The sequence below is a fragment of the Zingiber officinale genome, chromosome 7B, assembly GCF_018446385.1.
Source record: "Zingiber officinale cultivar Zhangliang chromosome 7B, Zo_v1.1, whole genome shotgun sequence".
NCBI lineage: Eukaryota > Viridiplantae > Streptophyta > Magnoliopsida > Zingiberales > Zingiberaceae > Zingiber > Zingiber officinale.
Window position 1 is genome coordinate 18099766 of NC_055999.1, and position 27261 is coordinate 18127026.

Genomic DNA, 27261 nt, shown 5'->3' on the forward strand with positions numbered 1-27261 from the left:
TGCAGGCGCTGCCAGTGTTCGAAGACAGGAAGAATTTCTCTCAAATGGGATCCAATGCTTAAGGGTCAGTGTCCAATCCGGAATTTATACCAGACAATTGCCATTTCTTCAAGATGCGTGCAGGAGAAGCCCAGCATGAGGACTTGGAATGCCGATGTCGTATCAGCTCTTAGTTGCCTTTTCACAAACACAATCCTAAGAGGCTAAGACCCAAGCAGTGACACCGAAAGAATATCAATCTGAGAGGGTTCGATTAGGGCCCTTTGATTATCATTATTATTTTTCTATAAAATGTTTTGCAGACAAGAAGGGCAGCTATTTCAGTCCTCAGGTAGTATGGTTTATGTATTTAAACACAGAGTAGTGGCATGGTTGGTATTGTTTTAAGATTGTATTGGAGCACAAGAAGCAACTGTTTGGATTTGTTCTAATAAGCAAAATTCGAGTGCATTGCCTGACTGTTGTGCGCCCTCCATTACAGTTAAGCCTCAACAACAGCGTTGGCATTTTGAATTTTGATGATTAAAATGAAGGAGAAAAAAACTAGATTAAAAAAAAAGGAAAATATTGAAATTGAAAGGCATTTTTTTTTTAAAAAAAAAGCATTAACATTGCAGGGACAGAATGAAATTATGAAAACATTGACGATTAATGGAGAGAAAAAAAAATGACCTCTTCATAGACTGTCGATGACAACGTACAACCGCATTCATCTTGATTTGATTACAATAATGGTAACCACCCAGAGTTTTCTGTGCAGAGAACGTCCGTATGATTACCAAGTAAAGGGTATGCAAAGTAGTGAACGAGAAGCAGAGAAGTCGTACAAATTAATCCAACGTCTGCTATTCATCTGATGGCTGAAGACCACCGGTATCACCCTGAGATGTGGGGCTCTGCTGCTGTACGACGTCTGAAGGGCTTTTACCTTCATTGGCGTCTTCTGGTTTGCCCTTGAGCATAAAAATAAAGGATATTAAGCAACAAAAAATTCGTTACTGGGTGATATAGTGTAAACAAAATCCATGAATTCAATAAAAAAAAATTGAGCTAGATACGGCGTGATGATGATACAGAAGCAACAATGATTTTGTCTGTGTTGTTTCTAACCACCTAATGTATTAAATTTGCAAATGTTTCGAGTATGATTTTGTTGATGGGAAAGAGGACTTTAATAAAATTCATTGGGGACAGGCTAATGACTCAAAAAGCAAAGGTGGAGAAAGAAATCACTATTGTCATGAATAATTCTTCTAAGAGAAATTTCGACTTGGAAATTATAAGTTACCAAATCCTACCTTTTTCTTGTCAAGCCAGCCAAGTCCAAATGGTCTAGAGAGCAAGCCTGCTTTCCTGCTAGGCATATTATAATTTATAAGGCATAAATTGATTGATCAAACATGAAGAATATTAATTTAAACAGATGCAACCATAAAAGCTAAAGCTGCATCGAAAAAGAACTACAAGTAGAAAGGGGTCCCAACCAAACAATAAACAGGAAGGATCAAAGTTGAAGATGGAAAAGAGAGGATAGGCTGAATAAGTTATGACCAGATAGTAAAATATAAGAAAACAACAGGATTGCAAGGTTGTATTAAGGTACCTTGGCGAAGGCAAGGGTTCTTGAGATTTAGCATGGCCTGACTGATATTGTATCGTTGCCTCCAACATTGACTCTGCCATCACAGCCCTTTTTTCCATATTTGCAAGTGCAACCATAATCTCTTCATGCTTTTCCTGTGTGTAAACAAAAGAAGCAAGTAGCCGATATGAAAAAAGACAATACTGATAAAACAGAGTTTCATTTGCAGAAAAAAGTCAATTACTGAGATTTCAAATGAAGTCCAAACCCAAACTAGTATTCTAGTGCAGTTTGTAGAAGTTTGACAGGTAAAATGCAAAAGGACGCTTTTCTTTGAAACAAATATATAGCCAAATGAAAAATTCTTGATCGAAATAATTTGATAAGATTTTCACTACATGATTTTTCATGAACCAGATAAGTCCATTCACAGCAACTTAATCATTAAAGTGTTTCTAAACAAAAAAATTAATGACAACTTATATGAAGTTGTCCATCATCCATCAGCTTGGCTTTATTTGTTCCATTCACAAGATTTTAATTCCTTAGTATTTGATTGTTGTCTATGACACCCGTTTGAGGATTTCCATGATTACAAGATTGATTTATCTTGATTGAAGCTCAAACCTGCATATTACATATCACTTCAAGTATCAATGTCTACATAGATAAGGATGTTAAAGAAAATTGATTAAGCACAAATAGCTAAACAACCTAAAAATTTGAGGTCGATTCCTCAGTTGTATTTAATTTTAAATGGTTGGTCTTGATATGACTATTTTCATCAAAAAGGCATCAAGACGAGAAACACATGAACTCTTATTCTTTGAGGCAGGGGTAGCACAGTTAAAAACTCTTCAAACCAAACTGAAATCCTTGGAATCTAGTTTTTAAGTTTGAAAACTATCAAGATCCAAACAAACCAAAATTTTAAATTTGATTTGGCATAAGGCCAATCTACTGATGATTCTATAATTTTCTATTCCTATTCTCTATTTCATATATGTTAAAAAAAAGCATGTTCCCATCTATGGCTTTGATGAATATCTGACTACAAGGCATTGCTACAACTACAATAGCAATCAGAGCTATATTTGTCTTGACTAACATGTTACGGTACCTATAAAACGTATTCTTAGGACTATTTTGTGTGTATCCAGTTTGAGTTAAAGTTGATTAGAGTCAGTAAAATAAAATCAAACTGAAACGTTTTCGTTTTCAGATCAAGAAATCAATATTTCAGTTGATTGATTTGGTTTGTATGATTTTTTTATTTTAGTTAAGAATGCGCACCCTTACTCTAAGGCATGCATATTAAGAGAGTCAGGTAATTGTATAGAAAATGACACTTCATAGTTAAATTTAGAGAGAACAAAAACGTGTTTCATCAACAAAGTTCAGCTGCAAAGATTTTTCACCCACAGTATGATTGGCAAATAAAATCAATATTTTATGGTGAAATTATGCTAGAAGGGAAAAAATGAGCAAACTTTCAAATTCCATGAACGAGGGGAAAAGAAATAAACAGAAACAAAATCTACAATCCATTTGAGTGCAACTGAAAACTCAGGAATATTAGAACCTGAAGCATGTGTGCTGTATATTTCTGAGAAGCAGCATCCTGCTCAGCTAACATGCGAGCATCTTCTGTCACTTTTTGTTCCTGCTCCAGCCTCATTAATACCTTTGGAAGTGTCACAATTCTTAAAATAAGAATAACATTATGATATTGTCTATACATAAAGGGAAAACAATTATACCTGAAGCATGGCATTTTCTCCTTCTTGTTTCTCCACCAGAGCTTGCTGCAATGTCAACAATTCCTGTTCCAGCTGCTCAACCTAAAAAAGGAATATCCCTTTCCTGGTTTAGCACAAAGGATATATAAGCAGGACAACTAATCATCTAGTTATATTCCCAATTATTAAGCTAATGAGTTTGCACAAAGCCACATCATTGGTAATACACAAGTTATTCATATCATTTTTAATTTATCAATTGGAGTGTCTCTGGTCTCTCATTATCCTCACCTTTTCCAAGGAAACTATTGTGACTATGAATGTGTTCCTACTATCTGGATTTTCTCAAATCTTATCACCTATCGGGTTCCAAATTCAAATCTACATCTAGCTATTCATGACTAGTATTATAGTAACATTCCAAAAATTCATCAGAATTAGTGACAGACTCTACTAGGCAATTTCCTATATCTATTTTCTCTCAATTTGATCCATAAAGCATGAGAAGTTGCCCTTCAGTCTTTTTTTTGTGTGTCTGTCCCCTGGGTTTCAAAAATAGGGTGGGATATTTTTTTTTGAAGTATGCTATATTTTTAATCCTAGTGTAAGAGCAGCTCACACCATTGGGACTTTTCTCAGCCATTGGATCAGCATGTCCACCAGGAAAACTGCACAAGGTGATCTAATATAATGCATTCTTGGTCGTTCAGTTTCACACTTGCAGTCCACTCCTGATTATTTTCCATCATTAGAAATGCCTTGTCCTGGAGCAGATGAACTGACAGTGGTAGCACCAATCCTGCCGTCATGCGGTGGCTTGGATCTGATGAACTGACAGTGGTATTGCCAATCCTTCAGTCATGCAGTAGCCTGGAGCTGATGAACTGACAGTGTACTGCTAATCCTTCAATCATGCAGACCTGGTATACAATATTATCCATGACATGTAGCTAGCTTCTAATCCTTCAATCATGAAGACCTGGTACACAATATTATCCATGACATGTTGCTAGCTTCTAATCCTTCAAGTATGCAGACCAAGTTACTATAAGAGTAAGTTATTTATTACCAAGTTTGTCATTTTAGGAATAGGTTATTGTTATTAAGTTTTTTAGTGAAAAGATCATGGTTAGGGCTTATGAAAGATGCTCCAATTTTTTTTTAGTTTAATAGTGTACTGATATCCTCGATCAATCTTATCTCTAAATAATTAGATCCAAGATGTCAAAACTCGTGAAAAACTGAATACAACTTAACTATTCCTGCACCCTTTTCTTTTCATATTGTTGAAGTCACATTTTCTTGAATCCAATCTTAGTTCCATTTATATTTAAAAATATTTAGATTTTCAGAAGTTCTGGGGATATATAATCAGTAGAACATTAAGAAATCAGAACGAGATATGATTTTGAAATAGAATCTTTTGTAAATCAGAACAATTAAAAATAATAGCAATTTGTTAAAAACAAATCTATTCCTTAATTCAGAATGAAAAAAATTGCAATAAGATTATCAAAACCTATGCCCAGGAATTGGTATTGGTTTAGAACAAGAACTTCAAAGGTGTGATTAGTCACTGGTGATGCATCATTCTGAATTGTTCCAGAATAGTGAATAGTTTGGAAAAGAGAGAACTTGCATTGATATATTGAACAAAACCAACAAAAAGATATGAAATCTAAACAACGGCACTTTCACCATTTAAAACAATGCTAACAGCCTATGATCCATTTCTATGGAAAGCCCCCAGGATAATTGGCATGTAGAAGTGGACAGGTTCATCAAAATTGCTACTCATCCTATGGTGAGTACCGAGTTTGATTGTCAAACTTTAATCAGTACAAAGTTTGTTACAAACATACACTTTCGTTTTTACAATAACTGTGACACTTTCAGTCCACCCCTGTCGTTATCCAAACTCTGGATAAAACCTTAACAACATATGATATTCACTTAATTCTTGGACTCAACATTCTTGTCCAACCTGACCGTGCCCTTCTTCTAACCAAGGATTATGCCCTTTTTCTTTCCACTCCTATTGTATCCCCTATTGTCTCCGACTATTCGGCGTTGGTACAAAAGTATGGCGTTGCCCCTCAAAACATTCCTGCTCCATCAATACTATCTCCCTCTAAAGTAGTACCGCCCAAGGAGTATCCCTCTAATGCAAGAAGCAAACTGGCATTGTAAAGACCAAACTATTTGTAGAAGCTCTTACCTAATATACAGACAACTCATTTCCAATGACTTAGCTTTTCAAGAACTTCAGGAAAATAGCCGTTTTGATGACTTAATGGACAAATTACATGACAGAGATATCTTTAGATCTCTAGAACTACCAAAGGATTTTTTAGCACCAACAACATTACTCCAACTTATCTCAACGCAAATAAATTTAGACGATATAGTTCTAAACTAGAAAAGCTAAAAATTATATGAGACAACCCCACCAAATATTGGGGTAGAGATAAGAGACACGGTCACTTATCAATAATAAACCCAGACTTACCCATAAAAGCACAAGACTTGCAATAGACAAACTAGGAGACATAAGAATGTAAAACTCACATTCAACAACTCCTAAAGTTATTCAACGCTCTACCTCCAGACATAAGAGTCCAACTTTCATAGTAAACGAGGGAGCTAAACAAAAGAGAGAGCAATCCCGAATGATATTCAATTATAAGAGAATGAAAATTATCACAAAGATGGATATAAAATTTCAAACAAAGATCAGTTATTGAATAAAATACAAGACTCAAAGTGATTCCAAGTTCGACATGAAATCTGGATTCTGGCAAGTCAAAATGCATCCAAACTATGTAGAAGTAGAATGGACTACTTTCTCTTGTCTCGAAGGATATTTTGAATGACTAGTAATGTCGTTTGGTTTAAAAGTAGCACCACAAATCTTCTAAAGAAAAATAGATAATATATTTAAAAATGTAGCCAGCTGTACATGCGTATATATAGATGATGTATTAGTATTCTCTAAACTAGAAGAAGAACATTATGCGCATCTGCATCTTATCTTTAACTTATTTGAAACCCACGGATTAATTATCTCCCGAAGCAAAATGAAACTGGTTGTAGAGCATATAGAATTCCTAGGAGTAGAAATCGGACAAGGGAAAATATCTTTACAACCACATATTACTATCGAAATACTAAATTTTCCTGATAAGAAGGAGGATACGAAAATCCTTAGATCTTTTCTAAGTCTTTTAAATTATGCTAGACATTATCTAAAGGATAAGGAAAAATCAAGGGACCTTTGTATAATAAAACATCACAAAGAGGACAAAAATATTGTAACCAACAAGATTTAGATCTAGTCAGACAAATAAAAGACATGGTAAGAAAACTACCTGAATTAACACTACCACTTGATTCAGATTATATGATTATCAAACAGATGGCTATGAAACAAGATGGGAAGGAGTCCTTTACAAAATCCAATACATATGATCCTAAAAATATAAAAACACTATGCAGATATACTTTAGGCCAATAGAAAGGAAAAAGTCCGCTATCTTCTTTGGACTATGAAATTTTAGTTGTAATTTACTATCTTGATGCTTTCAGGCTCTTTATTTGTAGCAAACAAGAGATCACAGAACAGATTGTGAAAGTATAGTAAAATATAGCCAACAAACAAAAATGATTAAAATTTACAAATGTCATTATTAACAAAGGTTTAACCATCCAATGAGAACACATTAAGGGAAGTAACAATTCCTTAGCAGATACATTATCTCAATTATTATCATAAACTTTGAGATACTTCTTGCAGACATGCATAAACAAAAGAAAGTCAACACTTTTACAATGAACACCATGCGATTCAGAAATCAAAAACTTCAACAATTTACTCGTTATGAAGAACAAGTTTATTTTACAGAGAAAAATTAGATTACATACAAACATGTCTTCTTGACAACATCTGGAACATTCCAACAATTCCTAGAGGTACTAAATACAAGATAGTCATTTATTTATGGCTAATTACTTCCGGACAATAATACTAAAATCAGCCGGAAAGAAGTTCTCATGTTATGTAGTTTACTCTGGTTTTCAAGTAGGAGTATACTATAACGGGGAAGAAGTTACCATAGCTATTCTGGTTGTGCAAATCCTTCATTCTGAGGCTTCTCTTCATTGGAAGATGCTTTTGCTTCAGCCAAATCAGTTATTGGGCATAATTTCTTTATTAGTAACCCTACTAAAAACGGGAGGAAAAATACCTATGGAAACAGAACAACCAGAGAAGGCCCAAGAAACAGCTAAAAAGACATGCATAGGCTATTACAACTTCTCCAAACAATACTGAACCTCGGGTATATAGGCCCAAATATTTAACGTTGGGACAATTAAGAACCAACGCTGCAGCCACATCCACACAAAAGCAATTTTGTTGGGCCCTCCCAACATTATACCAGATGATATTTCTATATATATGAGACGCCTGCAGAAGACTCTACTTTTCAAAACTTTATTGACTTATGCGAAGCTTTAAAGATTTTACACCAACAGAAAGTCTCGAAAGGGATGACAATCATTTATGAAAGAGAAAGTAGCCCTAAGCTTAAATGCCACAAACGCAACAAAACTTGTAAAACTTCAAAAAAATATGAGTGTCAATACAGCCTCTTATACGCCTTAAGAAAAGTACATATAAACATGGACGCATATAAACCACCAATAATTAAAGGAAGAGCAATTGCTCCATTCCTCTTAATGGACTATGGCTTGCTCTACAAACAATGGGTACATGATCCCTCTAAGATTTTCCAAAGAAACTTGGACAAATCATCTCTTTAGCTCTCGAAGAAGAAGATACATTTGTCATCTGTACTTTAGAAAGTTCACCTCCAAAATGAGTCGGCTTAAAAATAGAGTCTGCTAGGCACCTCATTAAAATTGACATTGACGAACTCAACGGTCGACAACTGGAGTTTGATGACTATACTTCTGATTTTGACATAGAAGCTTTCCCCTCTTTATCAGATCAAGTAAATCATTGGAGAGTTTCAGTTCAAGGAGCTAAGTGGTCATGGGATAAACTAGAAGACCTAAATGAGTACCTCTTAGCTTGAGAAACATACACAGAGAAAATATACTGGCCTAAAGACATAGGTACCAGATTCTTTCCTTTCTCTTTTACAACTCAACATTCAACCTTACTATAGCACTACCAAGGGAAGGCTGACAGATGGGCTACTAAACGACTAGCAAGTTCTGTTCCATCCTCTATAGAATATCGAGCATCCTTAGTCAGGTCGGAACAACATACAACCCCGGAATAATATGCAACTCAAGATACATCTACGGCTATACATGATGCCCAAAGTTCAGCATAAAGATCTTTAGCGCAATTCCAGCACGCCCAAGGAACGAATTCTACTCCATCATTGGATTTTGTCAGCGAGCAAAACCTAGCCAACATGATGGAATTATAGGGACCCACTCTTTGTCCTTTTCCACTACCTTTACAGCTCCACTACTCTAGTGGAATCGTCCTTCTCATCCTCAAAGAATCTTTTCCTCCTTTACCTAGGCCACGCTATGCACTCATGGGAGGAATCTGTTCCTTCTCCACTAAGGAACCTCTCCCTCTTCTATAAAAACACTCTCCAATCCTTGCCCAACAACCCTTTAGTTTTTCAATCCAATCTGTAAGTTTGTTTGTATTGTATTTGTCGATAGTTTCTATGTTTATATTGTCTATGTATGTTTATGAATATCGTTGCTATAAACTTTTTTTTAAAAAAAAGAGTGGCATAGCATATTTCTTCCGTTCCATTATTTTTCCTTCCTCAATCCTTATCTAAGTACCCTAGTGTGAACAATAACTATATGAGAATTTTTGCGTAAAACCTGCGCAGACTATCTAAGGTCATAGGGTCAGTCCCTCACACACCAACAGAGAAGTCAGCGTTGCAAGTATATTTTTCTTTACAAGTGAGGCTCTATTCAGTTCACAATTACTGTTTAATTCACTGTCCATAATCAGTCTTTAATTTACTGTTCATAATTACTGTTTAATTTACTATTCATAATTAGTATTCACAATTTTAATTACTATTCACAAATACTATTCATAATTTTACTCACTTGTAGAGAAAAATATACATGCAATCCCGACTTCTCTGTTAGTGTGTGAGGGACTAACCTAGATAGTCTGCACAGATTTTATGCAAGAATTCTCATACAATTACGATTCGCGCTAAGGTTAGATAAGGACTGAGAAAGGAAAAATAATGGAACGGAAGAAATATGCATATGCCACTCTTTTTTTGTAATGCTCATAGCAACGATATTTACAAACATACACAAACAATATAAACATAGAAACTACCAAAAAACCAAAGACGAACAAGACTGACAGAAATAGACAAAATTGCTTACATGCATGAACGAGAGGAAAGAGTACTTATGTTTTTTTTTTTTTTTTGTGGGGGGGGGGCTGCTGAGCAAGGGTTGGAGAGGGTTATAAGAAGACGAGGATGTTCCTTAGTGGAGAAGGAACAAATTCCTCCCGTGAGTGCAGAGCGTGGCCTGGGTAAAGGAGGAAAAGGTTCTTTGAGGATGAGAAGGAATAGCGGTAAAGTAGAGAAGGACGATTCCACTAAGAGTAGTGGAGTTGTAAAGGTAGTGGAAAAGGACAAAGAGTGGGTCCCTATAATTCCATCATGTTGGCTGGGTTTTGCTTGCTGACAAAAACCAATGATAGAGTAAAATTCGTTCCTTGGGCGGGTCCTGGAACTGGGCTGAACTTTGAGCTTCATGTCTGTATCTTGAGCTACATATGGTTCTTGGGTTGTATGTTGTTGCGACCTGACTAAGGATGCTCGATATGCTCTAGAGGATAGAGCAGAACTTGCCAGTCGTTTAGTGACCCATCTGTAAGCCTTCCCTTGGTAGTGTTGTAGTAAGGTTAAATGTCATGTTGTAAAAGAGAAAGGAAAGAATCTAGTACCCATGCCAGTATATTTTCTCTGTGTACGTTTCTCCGGCTAGGAGGTACTCATTTGGATCTTCTAGTTTATCCCATGACCACTTAGCTCCTTGAACCGAAGCTCTCAAATGTTTTAGTTGATCTGATAAAGACGAGAAAGCTTCTCATTCTATGTCAAAATCAGAAGCATAGTCATCAAACTCCGGTTATCAGCTATTGAGTTTGTCAATGTCAATTTTAATGAGGTGCCAAGCAAGCTCTATTTTTAAGCCGACCCATTCTGGAGGTGAACTTTCTAAAGTACAGATGACAAATGTCTCTTCTTCGTCTAGAGCTAAAGAGATGATTTGTCCAAATTTCTTTGGAAAGTCTTGGGGGAAGTCTGGATCATGTACCCATAGTTTGTAGAGCAAGTCATAGTCCATTAAGAGGAACTAAATAATTACTCTTCCTTTAATTATTGGTGGTTCATGTGTCCATGTTCACATGTACTTTTTTTAAAGCGTATAAGAGGTTGCATTGACACCCATATGTTTCTAAAGTTTCACAAGTTTTGTTGCGTTTGTGGCATTTAAGCTTAGGGTTGCTTTCTTCTTCATAAATGATTGTCATCCCTTTTGGGATCTTTTGTTGGTGTAAAATCTTTAAAGCTTCACATAATTCAACAAAGTTTTGAAAATTAAAGACTTCTGTTAGGCGTCTCATATATATAGAAATATCATCTAGAATAGTGTTGGGAAGGCCCAACAAAATTGCTTCGCCTTTGTGTGGATGTGGCTGCAGCGTTGGTTCTTAATTGCCCCAACGTTAAATAATTCATTTTCCAATCAGTAGAAGCCTGAAATGAAAGATTTGCACAACCTTGAATAGCTATAGTAACTTCTTCCCAGTCATAGTATACTCCTACTTGAGAATCAAAGTAAACTACATAACAGGAGAACTTCTTTCCAGCTGATTTTAGTATTGTTGTCTAAAAGTAATTAGCCATAGCATTTATTATGACTATCTTGTATTTAGTACCTCTAAAAATTATTGGAATGTTTCAGATGTTGTCAAGAAGGCATGACTGTATGTGATCTAATTTTTCTCTTGCTGTAAAATGAAATTCTTCTTCATAACGAGTAAATTGTTGAAGTTCTTGATTTTCGAATTGCATGGTGTTCATTGTAAAAGTGTTAACTTTCTTTTGTTTATCCATGTCTACAAGAAGTATCTCAAAGTTTATTATAATAATCGAGATAATGTATCTGCTAAGGAATTGTTACTTCCCTTAATGTGTTCCCATTGGATGGTTAAACCTTTATTAATAATGGTATCTGCAAATTCTAATCATCTTTTTGTACTAAGACCTTTTGTTTGTTGGCTATATTTTACTATAGATTCACAATCTGTTTTGTGATCTCTTCTTTGCTGCAAATAAAGAGTTTGAAAGTATCAAAACAGTAAATTACAGTTAAAATTTCATAGTCCAAAGAAGTTAGGCGACCTTTTTCTTTGTATTGGCCTGAAGTATACCTGCACAGTACTTCTATATTTTTAGGATCATATTTATTAGATTTTCTGTAGAGGACTCCTTCCCATCCTGTTTTACAATCATCTGTTTCAATAATCAGATAATCTAAATCAAGAGGTAGTGTTAATTCAGGTAGTTTTCTTACCATTTCTTTTATTTATCTGACCATATCTAAATCTTGTTAGTTACAATATTTTTATCCTATTTGTGATGTTTTATTATACAAAAGTCCAATAATTTTTCCTATATCCTTTAGATATAGTCTAGCATAATTTAAAAGATCTAAGAATTTTCGTATCCTCCATCTTATCATGAAAGTTTAGTATTTAGGTAGTAATATGTGGTTGTAAAGACATTTTCCTTTGTCTGTTTCTGCTCCTAGGAATTCTATACGCTTTACAGCCAGTTTCATTTTGCTTCGGGAAATAATTAATTCGTGGGTTTCAAATAAGTTAAAGATAAGATGCAGATGCGCATAATGTTCTTTTGTTTTGGAGAATACTATACATCATCTATATATATGCATGTACAGCGGGCTACATTTTTAAATATTTTATCCATTTTTCTTTAGAAGATTTGTGGTGCTACTTTTAAACCAAACAACATTACTAGCCATTCAAAATATCCTTCGAGACAAGAGAAAGTAGTCCATTCTACAGAGTCTGATGCATTTTGATTTGCCAGAATCCAAATTTCATGTCGAACTTGGAATCACTTTGAGTCTTGTATTTTATTCAATAACTGATCTTTGTTTGAAATTTTATATTCATCTTCTTGATAATTCATTAAGTCTCTTATAATTGAATATCATTCCGGATTACCCTCTCTTTTGTTTAGCTCCCTTGTTTACTATGAAAGCTGGACTCCTATGTTTGGAGGTAGAGCATTGAATAGCTCTATGTTTTAGGAGTTGTTGAATGTGAGTTTTACATTCTTCTGTTTCCCAGTTTGTCTATTGCAAGTCTTGTCCTTTTATGGGTAAGTCTGGATTTATTATTGATAAGTGACAGTATATCTTATCTCTACCCCAATATTTGGTGGGGTTGTTTCATAGAATTTCTAGTTTTTCTAGTTTAGAAACTATATCGTCTAAATTTATTTACGTTGAGATAAGCTGGAGTAATGTTGTCGGTGCTAAAAAAATCCTTTGGTAGTTCTAGAGAACTAAAGAGATCTTTGTTATGTAATTCATCCATTAAGTCATCAAAAAGGCTATTTTCCTAAAGTTCTTGAAAATCTAAGTCATTGTCTGTATATTAGGCAAGAGCCTCTACAAATAGTTTGGTCTTTATAATGACAGTTTGCTTCCTGGGTTAAAGGGGGACTATGTACCTTAGGCGGTACTACTTTAGATGGAGGTAGTACTAATAGAGCCAGAATATTTTGAGGGACAACGTCATGCTTTTGTACCAACGCCGAATAGTCGGATACAATAGGAGTAGAAAGAAAAAGGGTATAATCCTTGGTGAGAAGAAGGGCACGGTCAGGTTGGACAAGAATGTTGAGTCCAAGAATTAAGTGGATATTGGAGTGTTGTAAAGGTTTTATCTAAAGTTTGGATAACGACAAGGGTGGACTGAAAGTGTCACAATTATTGTAAAAATGAAGGTGTATGTTTGTAACAAACACTGTATTGGTTAAAGTTTGACCATCAAACTGGATACTCACCATAGGATGAGTAATAGTTTTGATGAATGCAAGAAGTAAGATTGCTAAAAGGGTCTTCTCATCTATTGTGGAGTTAGTAGCTCCACTATCCAAAAAGACATGGAGAGTAAATTCATGTCCATGGATATTGGCAAGGCATCAGACATGAATGTCCATGGTACAACCAGTATTACAAACACTAGGTGTTTTAATAAAAATCATGCCTAAGTCCTGTTGAGGTTCAGAGATGACTATCTCTTTTCCTTTATCAGCAGGCCTAAGTGTTTGGGCCATTAGTCTAAGTAATTTTATTTCATCCTCTAAGTTGTTGAGTTTCTAAAACTACAAGTCTTTTTTCAAGAAATAAGTTTCTTGAGGTCCTGGGGTTATAGGCATTGATATGGAAATACCGTATCCAGACAAAGTGTGCAACATTGTTGTCTGCACACGGTACACCTTCCTCGTTTGTCGATAGAAGGATAGTAACCACAGATAAAACAAGGAACATTAGTAGTTCATGATTTTAAGGTCCATTGGTGTGGACATTCGGAGTATGTATCCATGGTATGTGATAATACCTGTCGGACTATTATGTCAACTGGTTGATAGATATCTTCTCATTGTTCCTCTAAGTCATTTAACTAGTCTTGTAATATATATGTAGGGAAACCATATTTGTCAATTTGTATTGGAGGTGGTAGAAAAGAATTGATTAGTGTATAATCTGAGGAAGAAGAGACTGCTTCCAGATCGCGGATACTATTGAGTATATTGAGGATGTGTCTGAGACATCTAATTCGATTTCAACTAAATCCAAGTTTGTGCAATTTATTAGCTGGGGTTCTAAAGGTTTTTCTTTGTAAGACAAGTCGAAGAAAAATGTCCTAGCTCGTGATAGGTGAAATATGTAATAAATATGTAATAGTATTTGCATACGTTTTAAGTTTATATTTCCTTACATGTTTATCTTTATTTAATTTAGGCTTCTGTTCCTTACTTTTTCGAATAAAATATGTTTTCTTTGATTTTTCCTGATGTCGTGGCTATATAATAGGTCTAGGAGGTGGTCGTCCTCTTCTTTTGTATTGTTTATGTTAATAGGCTCCATATTGTTGTGGAGTATAAATCTGACTACAAAAATCGTAGTGTTGGTTTTTAAGTTGTTTTTGTATTTGTATGTACATTTTTTTAGTACTATTATAATGTGTTGTATTCTTATCCCTATGTTGTCATATTATGGGAGGACTTTCATATCTGCCCATGCTTTATGGATTTCTTTGCCTAAGTCACCTGGTAATTGACTAAATAATCTTTCCCCTAATTCAAGGTTGCAATAATTTCCAAACATTGTTGGCTAAAAAGTCATTACAAAACGACTTGATCCAATTCCAACTAAAGAGTTGTAATTGTTCTAAGTTTCGCATTACCTCTCGTTGTCTTATGTCTAAGCATGTGTTAGCATCTTTGGCCGTTAATTGGAGTGTACAGTATAACAAAAATTTACGATATTATTTCCTTGGGTTGCTATTCTAGCAATGTCGGAAACTTTGTTTATATGATTCTCATACTACTCTAGCTACACCCCCCAAGTAATTTTCTCCTATACACATCATAGCTTCGCCAGATTCAATGTCAAGTTCATGTTTGGCTTAGTAGTCCCTTTGGACTAAAACAATCCATTATTCTAAATATGTCATGCATTTGGGGATCATCACATTCTGCTATATTTAAGAGTACAGAGTTTTTTCCAAAATAAGTAATTTTTTGTGGCTGTCTTTTTCCTATTGTTCTAAGTAATGGATTGTTATTGGTGTATGGAGCAATTCCTGTTCTAGGGGATGTCCTTGGGCATAGTATCTTGTTCATATAGAACTTTTAGGATAATGTGTGGTTATTAGAGGTACGTTTAAGGATATATTTCCGGATGGTCTAGATATTCCTGTTGATTCTGCTAGGTTCATAAGATTTACTTGTGGGAATTGTTTCCTAGCAATGATGTTTTGATCATCATCAAAATAGAGTTCCCAGTCCTGTTCTAGTCTGTGTAATTGTTTTTTATTTTGTTCAAATTTCAACGGTTCTATATTTGTATAGGATGCTATTTCTACTGGGCTATACATATATTCGTCTAAGTCATCATAAAAGCCTGGGAATTCTTGGTCCTGGTTTTCTTCAGGTAGGCCTTCAATGTTCATTAAGTTAAAGTCTTCTTCCTCTTCTTCTTTTTCATTCTGAGAAGTAGAGGGTTGATAGTCATTAATTCTGACTATCATTTTCCCATGTCTATTTTTGTACATAATCGATTCTTTTGGTCTTAATATTTGTTGTTGTGTGTTGAGGTCTAAATTTAAACTCCAATCTAGTCCTGCTAGGGTTTGAGAAGAAAAATCCTTTAGTTCCAAAAAGGATATACCTTTTGATGTTAACGTTTTAATGACCAAGTTTATTTGGACTTTATAACTATTATTAATTTATGTTATTGTTTTTCCCCAAAAGAGTATATCAGTCAAGATGTTATCTTTTAGAAAAATTCCATAACATTTGGCTTGGACATTTATTTTAATATGTTTAATAAAATCTTCAATAGTTATATTAAAATTTGGATAAAAGTATGTAATTCCAAGGTTATTATTCATGTCTACTTTTAGAAGTCCAATGATTGCTTGCTCTATTTCTGAGAAACGAGAATCGTAGAGGACTAGGAACACTTTAGCTCCTATTCTTTTTCTTGTTAGTCCTCTAAGTTCTATTACTAGTAGTCCTAGGTGGATATAGTTATGTTGTCTTTGTGAGAGTGCTCTTGCAGATTTGACTGTCATGAGGGCTAAGTATTCTTCTCTTCCATCTAGTAAGTGTAGTGGTTGTGTTCTATGATGCCTATAAAGTGCTGTTGAAAAGTTTAGTAATCGTTGATTATAAATGTATCTTGAATTTAATGTTGTTAATTGTCTGTCTGAGAAAGTAACCATATTACTTTCGACATATATTAAGTCTTCTAGTTGATATGTATTTGTTGAAGTACTATTTCTTCCATGTGTTATGATAGTATCTAACCAGAAAGTAGTATTTGTTTCAGTTTGTCCTCTTATTGTTTGTGGGAGGCCTAAAAAAGGTTCAGTTCTGGTTCTTGTTTGACTCATTATATGTTAAAAATTTATTTTTTTTTTGGTTGCTTTCTAGGGATTATAGCTCCCGTAGAGAGTTTACTTAAATCTTTTGATATAGTATTAATACTTTAGTATAAATCTGTAGTCTTAGGTGTGTTTTTTATTTGAGCTTCTAGTTGTAGTAGTTTGTTATCTATTATTGTAAGTCTATAATGGAGAGATGTGAGTAAGGCTAATATGGTGTTATTTTGTTGGATGAGAACTTGATCTCCTGTTCCTACAACTTCAAGTTTACAGTAGCCTATTTCTGTTGGTTTAGCAAATTGTTTGGAAAAGTCTAAAGCTTTTTCATAGTAATTATTTTCAAAGTGTAATTTGTTCATTTATATTTAATTTCCTCAAAGGTTTGTTGTCAATTATCGAGTCCATATATGAAAAAAAGTAACTCTTTAAGTTGTACTAGTGTGTCTCTTGGTTCCAAACGATTCAGTTAAGTGTGCCTTAAATGTTTTTTTAAGTAAGGAGTCTTGAGATTCTTTTAAAAAATCTAAATTTTGTCTAGTACTGTTTATCTATTGATTTTGTTATTTTACTTGTTCAGTTATTATTTCAAGGTGTAACTATTGTTGTCTTAGTTGCTCTTGAAGTTTTAAGAGAAAATTTTTAATAATGTCAAATTAAAGATAAAAATTGTCTACTAGAGGATATTTTTGTATGAGTTGGAGTCTGTTAGACATAAAAAGTCCTTACAAATCTTTTAGAATCTGATACCAAAATTGTGAATAGTAATTATCAACTGTAATTAAAATCGTGAAAAGTAATTGTGAAATTAAACGGTAAACATAGGCGACTGAGTGCACGGGGCGCTCGGAAGTGATCACGCATGGGGCCTCGCTCAAGATATCAAAATCGTATTTTATATATATATATATATATATCGCATTACTACAATAACATGAAGCAATATTAAAATTATTCATACACAAAGAAAACAAAGAAACAGCAGTGATAACAATGACAGGAGTTCGCCATCATCCTCATTTAAGGTGGACTGACAACAATGACAAAAGTTAACCATCATCTTCAGTATCATCAAATCATCCCAACTATTTGGGAGCGAATGAGGAGATTTTAATTAAAATTTAAGTTTGTTTATCTCTATATGTTTTATTTTTAAAAAAGATATTTTTATATTTTTTTTAATTTTTAAAATATTTATATTAAATTTTTTTTTAGTTAATATATTTTATATTTAAAAAATATCAAAACCATATCAGCACGGTACGATATAATACCGAAATTGTATTGTTTTGGTCATAGACCGAAACTCCGATACGACTCGTGATTTTAAACCATGATCATTTTCAATAACTCACATCTATCTTAACATTCTCACTGTAAAATGAACTTCGTGCAAAAGATTTTTCCTAAGAGCCTAATACTCTGATGCATATAAAGAATGCCAGATCATAACAATCTTTAAAATTATCCTTCTTTTAGCTTAAGAGGATCACAAGAATCTTTCAAGAATCAAGGACCTCCTCTATATTTCAACCATAGTTTATAAAATCATGATTCTACGCAGGATTAATTTGGAGTCAGGATCAGATCGAATCGGTCAGAATCGGATCGTAGAATCGTACGATCCTACCAAAAATCTTTGAAATTTTATGGTACATGATTAATATTTAGAAAAAAAATTTAAAAAGGTCATTTACATATAAATAGATTAATAATTTTGCATATACATACAAGTGTTGACACTCAACATCACATTTAACATTATTACATATATAAATCTAAATTAATTAATAATTTAACTATCATTCTAGTATAGTAACACGCAATAATATTTATGTTTTTCATATCACAAAATTAAGAGTATAAAATTTCTATTAACAGACAAACAATAATCGCATTAACCTCAATAATATTCCCTTAGTTCACAAGATAACTTGGTTTTATCTTGGTTTAATGTCAACAAAGTAGCTGACATAGTGGAAATTGTTGAAACATTTGTTTCGAACACGAACGTCGGAAACAATCTTTTAAAGACTTGTTGATTCTGTAAAATACTAAATAATAGACACCCAAAAACTCATCGTTTTAGAGAAAAGAAATGACGAAATATTGTTAATTAAAAACTAACTCAAAAACAACTAAATAGATATTTAAATAGTCTCAAAACACTAATCCTAACTCTATGAAAGATGAAAAGGACAGCCCGGTGCACAAAGCTCTCGTCATGCGGGGTCCCGAGGAAGAATCCATTGTACGTAGTCTTACCCTATTTTTTGCAAAAGGCTCTACGAAAGATGAAAATAACCTAAATTATAAAATGGTACAAAAGATAATAAAAATAAAATAAAAATCTTCTAAGCCTCCGAAAAGACTTTAAACGAAGTTTTTTGAGTTTAAAACTAAGAAGTTAGGGGTTTTACTCGATAATCAATTGTAGATCTCTAAACATGTTTCAATTTGATATATTATAAGTTCCGTGGTTTAACCTGAATCAAAAGTTATAATCTCTCAAAACTTCTACCGATCCTACTCCAATCCTATTCTGATCCTGATCCAATCCTATTGATCCTTCTACGATCCTGCTGTGATTACACTACAAAAAATGATTCTACACGATCCGGGATTGATTCGGTGTTTTGGATTGTAGGATCTAGGATCGCGATTTTGCAAACCATGATTTCAACCACCCTTTTTTTTTTATTATATTAATTATATTACCATCAATATCCCTGTATTATTCTGTAATACATCTAAGATAACTAAAACTCTTCAAGGAAATTCCTGTCCATTTATTTTAACTATTTCATCAATTCTTTTCTAGTTACCAAAACTAAAATTTCAAAAGTTGAAAAAGGAAATTTGACCTAGAAGTTAAGAGCATTCTCTAATAATAATAAAAATTCTTAGAAAAACGGCATACTTCAGTGAATGTCAAGCTTTTCAATTTTTGTGCTATATTCAGTCAAGAATGTCTGGATCAAGATTCTACCAAGAAATGATGAAGGAACATCAGGCATCAGTTTGTTTTCTGAGTTTCCAACAAAATTTTTAGTCTACTTCAGATCTAGTTTTTATGCTAATTGAGATCTGGATCATCTGGACCAAATCAAGCCCTATAATCATAAATCTCAAGATACATATACAAATGTTAATAATGATGGTAGTATTCTAGAACAAGCAACTATAGAAACTAAAGAATCCAAACCTGATCAAAACTAACAGATTATCTATGCGCGCATCATGATTCAAAGGCTGATAGAGTATATTTCAATTTTTCAACAACCTGTATTTCGTGCTTTCATTTGGTCCCTAGTACATTTTGTTTTATGTTAAGACAATAAATCAAATTGTATGTAACTTATTTTCAACTCAAAAAAGGTGGCTATAAATTTGTATTTAAAGATTGCAAGTATCTTTGGAGTAACTATGCCAAAGTACATTCATTTTTTAATTCCAATATCTTCAAAAGGTTTGTGTTACTAAATGCTATACTAGAAGGTTATCAGCAAAGGGATAAACCAGGAATTAAATGGCAGACATAAACCATTAACATACCTAGGCAACTGAACTTATCAAATATCCTTTAAATTACCTGGGCGCTTAAAAGACGTCTATTGTCCTGTTTGACCATCTCCATCAATGCTGTCTCCAACTCCTCAGCTCTAACAAAATAGATCAGAAAAAATACAAAAAAGTCAGAGTTACTAATGAAAACTTATTCAACTTTTCCTCAGCCACAAGAGACACATTAGCATACATAAATAGGAGAACGTTAGTAGAAATTTCAATCTTGAAAATCTACAAAGGAAAAGAGACAACTTATCAGTCCAGAATTCCGTAAACGTGTTACAAAGCTAGTCATGTTAAAGTGTTAGTGGCAACAAATAGTCGTCGTCATTAAGTTGTGCTTGTCCCAACTATTTTGAGTCAACTTTATAGATATTCTACTCCCATTAAGCCCTATACAATGTTATATCATCAATAATCAGTTAAAATGATTGTTATTCCATTCCCTGGAGTTTCCTTGAAGGGGAACCTTGGCGCAGCTATGTGATTTGGTGGTCACGGCTTTGAGTCATGGAAAAAACTCTTGCAATAAAGAGTAAAGCTAAGTACAATAGATCTAATATAGTCGGACCCTTCCCTGGACCCCACATGGGCGGAAGCTTCGTGTACTGAGCTACTCTTTTTTTAACTAGAATTCCGTTGGTCTCCTACCCCTTACACCTTCCATTATAATATCTGCTAGACTAATTTTTCGTTATGCGTTGCTTCCTAACATCTAAATACTCTGATCCAAGAATATTGTTGGCAATACAATGGTCATTTCCTTTATTGCATCTCTTGTTAATATTTTGCTTTGATCCAAAAGAGGTTAACAAAGCTGAATAACTAAAACAAAGCATGAATTAAATAATTTGCAGCACCCTTGCCCTCTCTCCTGACAACAAAGACAAGTGCATGCAACAAATGAATTTTAAGGAATGGTACACAAACAAAGCCACACAATCATGTGATTCTAATGGATGTAAACAGATAGAAGAAATGCAAATGTGCACTAACACAAAGATGAATCAAGAGGTAACTTGCAAACTGGAGAGCAGGGTGAAGTATGTACACACACCTAAGAGCAGCTGATCTTTTCTCAACCAGCAATCTGCATAACTCAACCTTCAACCATTTCACCTATACAAGAGATTCTTCTCGTATTAATACTACAATAAAACTAAGAAATATAACAAATATAAGAAAGACAATAGTTGTTCCTATATGATCAGAGTTACAACTGTGCAATCAACTTGGTACTTATTTTATGACTTCATCTCCAGTGAACTAGCCTTGGATAGGAGTCATCATTTAGGATGGGTGGATGCCTTTGTCCTTTGTCAATTGTTCGTTGGAACTCTATGTTCTCTAGCTCCTCATAAATGATTGTCAAAATAATTATTTAACATTCTTTTAGAAATAATAAAAAATTCCTGCATTACTTTTTTACTGGAGCATTTAAATATTCTGTGGTGCCAGAATTGGCTGGTTAAATAGAGTAAGCGCTTGAACGCTAAGCAAAAGATTAAACATAGGTTGGTTAGGCAGAAAGATTACCTGTTCTTTGAGATCAGGCACAGAATCTGACTCGCCATCAACTGCTAAGCTACTTTTGTATCCCTCACTTGACTCATTGATTTGAAGTTCACCTGATCCAACCTTGGAGTCAGTTTCTGCATGTAATGACTCTGGACCACGCTTAAAACTATACAATTTAGATGCAAGGCCCTGAGAGTTCTTCCAAACACGAAGGCCTCTGGATCTTTCCTCCATGACAGCTAAGACTTCAGGTCTATGTTTTTTCCTCAAGTCTTCCAATTTCATCTCACTGACAGCTTGGAAACCCATGCAAGCTGTCAAGACAAGTTGGCTGCTGTCAAAGGTAGAACCAGCAAGGGATTGCAACAAAGTAACTGCATCTCCAGCATCTCTTGTCATGACCAGTGCAGGACCTAGACATCATTGCGTGGGGGGCATCTTAAGAGACTCAAGCATTGCACAAGCATAACTTGATTGAGATAAATAGATTATTAAAGAACACAAACCAAATGTCATTTACCCAGTACCATATAACTCCATCAATGCAAGAGCTGAGTGGAATAGCATAACGCGATTTCCATAAAAAAGAAGCACGTCCCAAATACGCAGCACTGAGACGGACAAAAACAAAGAATAAAGAGACGACATTTGCATCTTTTACGGATATGATTAATCAGAAATTGGCAAGTGTAAACCAATGAACAGGAATTGTGGTGATTTATGACAAAATTTTGAGATAGAGCTGAGGTACAAGGAAAGATACGAGTATATGACTAAATATTATCGGATGTGCAATAGATGAGGAGATGCCAAAATATCTATCTTAGAGTCCATGTAAGAATACGAGAATCTAGCACCTCAATAAGGAGGTTCTATAAATAATAAAGAAAAGTAAAAAACAAACAGTATGATTGTACGAACAAGATGAAGTTTCAAGAAAAATAAACTAAAATTGAGTGGCAATTATCTTTAATCGAATGTAGTGAATCTAAAGAACTAACCAGTTTCCCAAGGAAGCATATTTACAAAAATTGAAAGGAACCAAGGTCCAGTAACCCATGCAATCTGAACGCCCAGGTAGTCCAGGTGATTTACTGCCAACAGGAATGTATTATATCCGGTAAGTCATCAGATAACGCAATAGAATATCTGCACAGAAGAAACAGACCCAATTTTGGAAACCTTTCCCGAACCAGATCCTCAAGAACTAGTTGATCCACCTGATGGAGATTAACAAATCAAAAAGTTAACATGTGTGCTGGTCATCACCAACTATTCTTTAGAAACATCCATCAGTGAATGAAATGAAGATGATACTGAAAGTGGTGATTGAACATGGATCAAAACCTGAGATTCAATCATTTCCTCAGAATAGTAACCATCAAAGTAGTCATCAATAATACCAACCAAAGTCCTACAAAATACCAATAATTTACATGACTAAATAAAATGCAGTAATTCGAGAATTTTGGTAAAGCAATTATAATTCTTGTTCAACCTACCAAAATGCATTCTCTTCAGGCATCAGCAGTAGCAACAAGCCTGCAAAGAAGTTCATGGCCTGGAGGCATGAAATCCCAGAGGTAAGAAGCAAAATTTGATTAAATATTGATCCTTGGTTCATAATCAGAGAACAATGCCTACAATTTCAAAGCAGAATAGAAGTTCTACAAATAGATACAGGAACACCCACACCAAAGTATTCAACAAAACATATGTTCCACCCCAAATAATTTTTATTTCTGTGTGGATGTTTCTAGTTATTGAATTCACTTTACTGAGGCATGAAAACCTTAGTTTAAATCATAAATCACCAATTATAGACATGGATATTAGTAATTAAACTCACAAACTTGGCCCCGGTATTCACTGTTTAGACAGTACATTTTCAGAAATTTCTGTGACATTCTACAGAGTTTTTTTTAAAAAAAATACATATCATAAGCATGTGCTGTGCACTAGTGAAACATCTCTTAATATCCATAAATATTGTGGAAAATTTAGCAAATTTATAAATATACTACTAGTTTAATATATAGAAGAAAACCTTCAAAGTGACAATAATAAACCAGAAAATCTAAGATGTGCATGAATTTGCTAGTAAAAAGTGCATTGCTACCTGGCAATATCCAACTGATGGATTATGTCGCGCGTAAGCTGTTAGTAGGCGTCTCAAAGCATTCCTCCCATCTTCATCTAAAGCAGGGTGCCCAGGAAATGTTCGTGGCAAATCCTACCAATAAAACAAAAGTGAAGAAAATTCCTACAATAACAAAACTCATTTGATGGTGTGGGAATTTGAATTTAAGGTCTCATTCGCATAACAACCTTCTCAATCTGTCCCTTCCACTTCTCAGGGATGCATCGTCGAGTTGCTTTTGACAACTCAGAGTCATTTGAGTTGGAGGATTCATGATCACTTGCATTTCCATTCTCTGTGTCTGCTTCTGTAGATAGTAAGCCATCATAATATCCTGAGACCCTACGGGCTCGCACACCCACAAAGGCTTGCCACAACTGCAACCAAAACACATACAGAGGGAAAACATTGTCAATTTTAATATGACAAAGCATTCATTACTTAATATAATCTTGAATGCACCTCCCCTCTTAGAGCCATTGGCAAACCCCCACGAACCAAGCTTTGCAACTCTTCTTTCCAAGGGAAGGAAGGAGCATCGTCGGTAGGCAAATCAGCACCCCCTGATGCTTCTTGAACTAATTCTGGTCTGTCAACATCATAAAATTCTTCCTCAGATTCTTCTTCAGATGCACCTCTAGCTGACCTGGGCACACCTTTGTTCTGCTCATTCAAAGCCGGAAAGGTTCCATTGCTTCCGGTAACTTCTCCATCACTATAAGGTCTTCTTCTTTTCTTCACTCGATAGCTCATCGTCTCTTCAATAGCACTTAATGATGGCCTTATCTGACTCCATATTTGGATTTTGTGAGCCCTCGCTTCGCTGGTATTCTTAGAAGCTACCTCTTCCAACGCTTCGTGGTTACCAGTTCCATTCTGATTGCCCTCTGCGCCTGCAACATTATTTGCTCCTCCAAGACTCTCATCTACTGAAGAATCTTTAGTTACCCCCTCTTTTGATTCACAGATTCTGTCCAAGAAATCCTTCCACCGATTGGATCTCTCTTCTTCCTCCTCCTGAAATGGAAATGGCAGCATCTGATCAGTAACAAAAACTTCTAATAATAAGCAGGCAAGGATGCAAAAGGTAGGATAAATTCAACGTATTGCCTTGTAGATCTTTGCATACTCGTGATATCTCTGTAAGTGTTGGGGCCTCACCGTAAATCCATAGGCATCCCTGCTCGCATTTTTGCATCAGCAATTCAAAATACACTAAAAACAACACGAGATAAACTGAACGTTTCATGATTCAGGGAATAATAAACCAAATCATTTCTTCAGAGTTCAGAGTAAAACATCTATTGTCGAAAAAAGAGGATCTCTGTTTTACCTAGAATCTACATCCATATGGATAGTAGAAGTGATCAGTAGGTAGAAACTGCGAAACCGATACGACTGTCCATGGAACTAATTGTGGACAACTGTCGGGGTTAAAACCCTAGAAATCCGGTGGGATCGGAATCCCTACCTACTACGGAATGAAGAAAAACTCGATCCTAATGCATCCGAGGAGGAATTCCAGCACACAGACTCCCAAATGGCCGATGTAAAAGACACGCAAGAAAGCAGCTACATTGGCCAAATCAAATCTGCGTGGACGAGGAAAAACGAAATCTAGCGTAGATGATAAGGAGAAGAAGGTCAAAACTCAAAATCAGTTTCTTCCGAGGAAATGAGAGAGGATTGAAAAGGCGAGCAACGCGGAGGTTTCGAAACGCGTGGTGACATCGACGCGGGGAGGGCTGACCTTTTGAGCTCAACGGTCGGGATGCGCGGCCGGCCCCTGCTCTTCATCTCCGCTTTACGCCGCTGCCGCGTCCGCCACTAGCGCCGCCCTTCTCGCGAAGGATGTGGACGGATTCCAGTTGAGTGCGCAGGAAGCGGAGGCGTGGTGGTGGATCTCGCTGCTGTAACGGCACGGCTGCGAGTGCTACATTACATGTCTCCTCTTATAAAGCTTTTTCCCATCTGCATAAATGATTCTATGTCATTAATGTGTCTACGAAAGAGATGTAAAAACAAAAAAGGAAAAACTATAAACCTTAAAAAAACAATAAAACAAAATATTATTTTAATATTTTAAAGATAAAATATTTTTTTATAATAGCCATAAAAGAGATGAAAATCATCCAAAAAATATTCTTATTGTACCGATTGCAATCATAATTATTAAATTGAGTTAATTCTTTTAGTTCAATTTAGTGAAAATTACTCACATAAAATACTTTGTTACATAAAAAATATCCATTGACAGCTTAATCAAAATATTTTCACTTTGATTAAAAATGCTTAAATCTAATTAAAATCTCTTGAACTTATCAAAAATAATATAACATAATTGTAATTACGCCAGAGTTGCATACCACTATAATTATAATGAAATTTTTATGGTTTATCAACAAGACATGCTATTTTATTATTTATCAAATGATGCACGTCTTTTTACATATTTTCCCATTCTACTTTTCTAATTTTTTTTATGTCATTTATCTCTCTCTTTTTTCCTCCTATAAGGAATAATTTTGACTATTATTCCTTATTATATTTTAACATTTATGAGAATCCGAAATAAATAATTGATAGCATATTTGAACTACTTGTAATTTCAAAAATCTACAGGAACTGAAATGAGTGCAATCGAAACTCTCGAGATTCATCAATGGATTTTGACCTGGGCCTGATATGATTCGATATCAGATCCAACGTTGAGAATTTTGACGATTTTTTCTTATTACATTTTAATACTTTTGAGAAGTTGAAATAAACAATGGATAACATATTTGAACTCCTTAGAACCCAGAAACTCATAAAAACTTAAAATTGATGTAATTGAAGCTCTCTAAATCCATCAGTGAGTTCGACCGAAATTCATTGATGGACTTAGAGAGCTCTGATTGCACCATTTCAGTTCCTATAGATTTCTAGGACTGTAAGAAGTTTAAATATGATATCTATTGTTTATTTTGATTTCTCAGAGTTATTAAAATATTTTTAGAAGAATCGTGCAAAGAAGAGGAAAGAAAAGAGGAGAACATTGCATGCATAGGAGAAAAAATAAGAGAAAGAAACTACATAGAAAATAAAAAGAAAACTAATCAAGAGAGTAGAATGAGAAAAATACTATAAAACGATGTATCCTTTGATGAATAACAAAATAACATGTATCTTTTGGTAAATTCAAAAATCGGGATATTTTGGTAAATTATCATAAAATGTATATTATATTAAAATATTTTTTTTTGTCAACTTATTAACATTATTCAAAATTAATTAAAATCACTTTAACACTTTGATAGATTGATAGATTGAAACAATTAAGGCTAACTTTAAATGATTCTAATAAAAAATTAAATAATAATAAAAGTAAGATAAAAAATTGGTAGAATGAAAAAAACAAAGTATTATTTTAATATTTAAAAAAATAGTTTTTTACCAAAATGATATAAAAGACATTCTTTTGTTTTTC

At 34.4% G+C, this 27261-nt stretch overlaps 1 protein-coding gene across 1 annotated transcript; it reads right to left on the bottom strand.

Annotated features, from left to right (window-relative positions):
- Positions 1-630: 630 nt before the first annotated feature.
- On the bottom strand, positions 631-25792 carry LOC122005451 (TBC1 domain family member 8B-like). The gene is made up of 18 exons (XM_042560485.1): positions 25543-25792; positions 24903-24972; positions 24255-24809; positions 23981-24169; positions 23772-23885; positions 23155-23213; positions 23000-23066; positions 22821-22872; positions 22654-22746; positions 22180-22263; positions 21671-22065; positions 21192-21253; positions 20160-20229; positions 3343-3423; positions 3165-3266; positions 1604-1737; positions 1299-1356; positions 631-953 (listed from the first exon to the last, which is right to left on the bottom strand). Exons 1-18 carry the CDS (start codon positions 25587-25589, stop codon positions 846-848), a joined length of 2340 nt encoding a protein of 779 aa, XP_042416419.1. The 5' UTR covers positions 25590-25792; the 3' UTR covers positions 631-845.
- Between the last annotated feature and the right edge of the window lie 1469 nt (positions 25793-27261).

Coding starts and splice junctions, on each gene's coding strand:
- LOC122005451 (XM_042560485.1), bottom strand. CDS start 25,589: ATGAAGAGCAGGGGCCGGCCGCGCATCCCGACCGTTGAGCTCAAAAG. Junction 22,747..22,820: donor GGAAAGGTTTCCAAAATTGG/GTCTGTTTCTTC, acceptor TCCTGTTGGCAG/TAAATCACCTGGACTACCTG. Junction 20,230..21,191: donor AAAAGATCAGCTGCTCTTAG/GTGTGTGTACAT, acceptor CTATTTTGTTAG/AGCTGAGGAGTTGGAGACAG.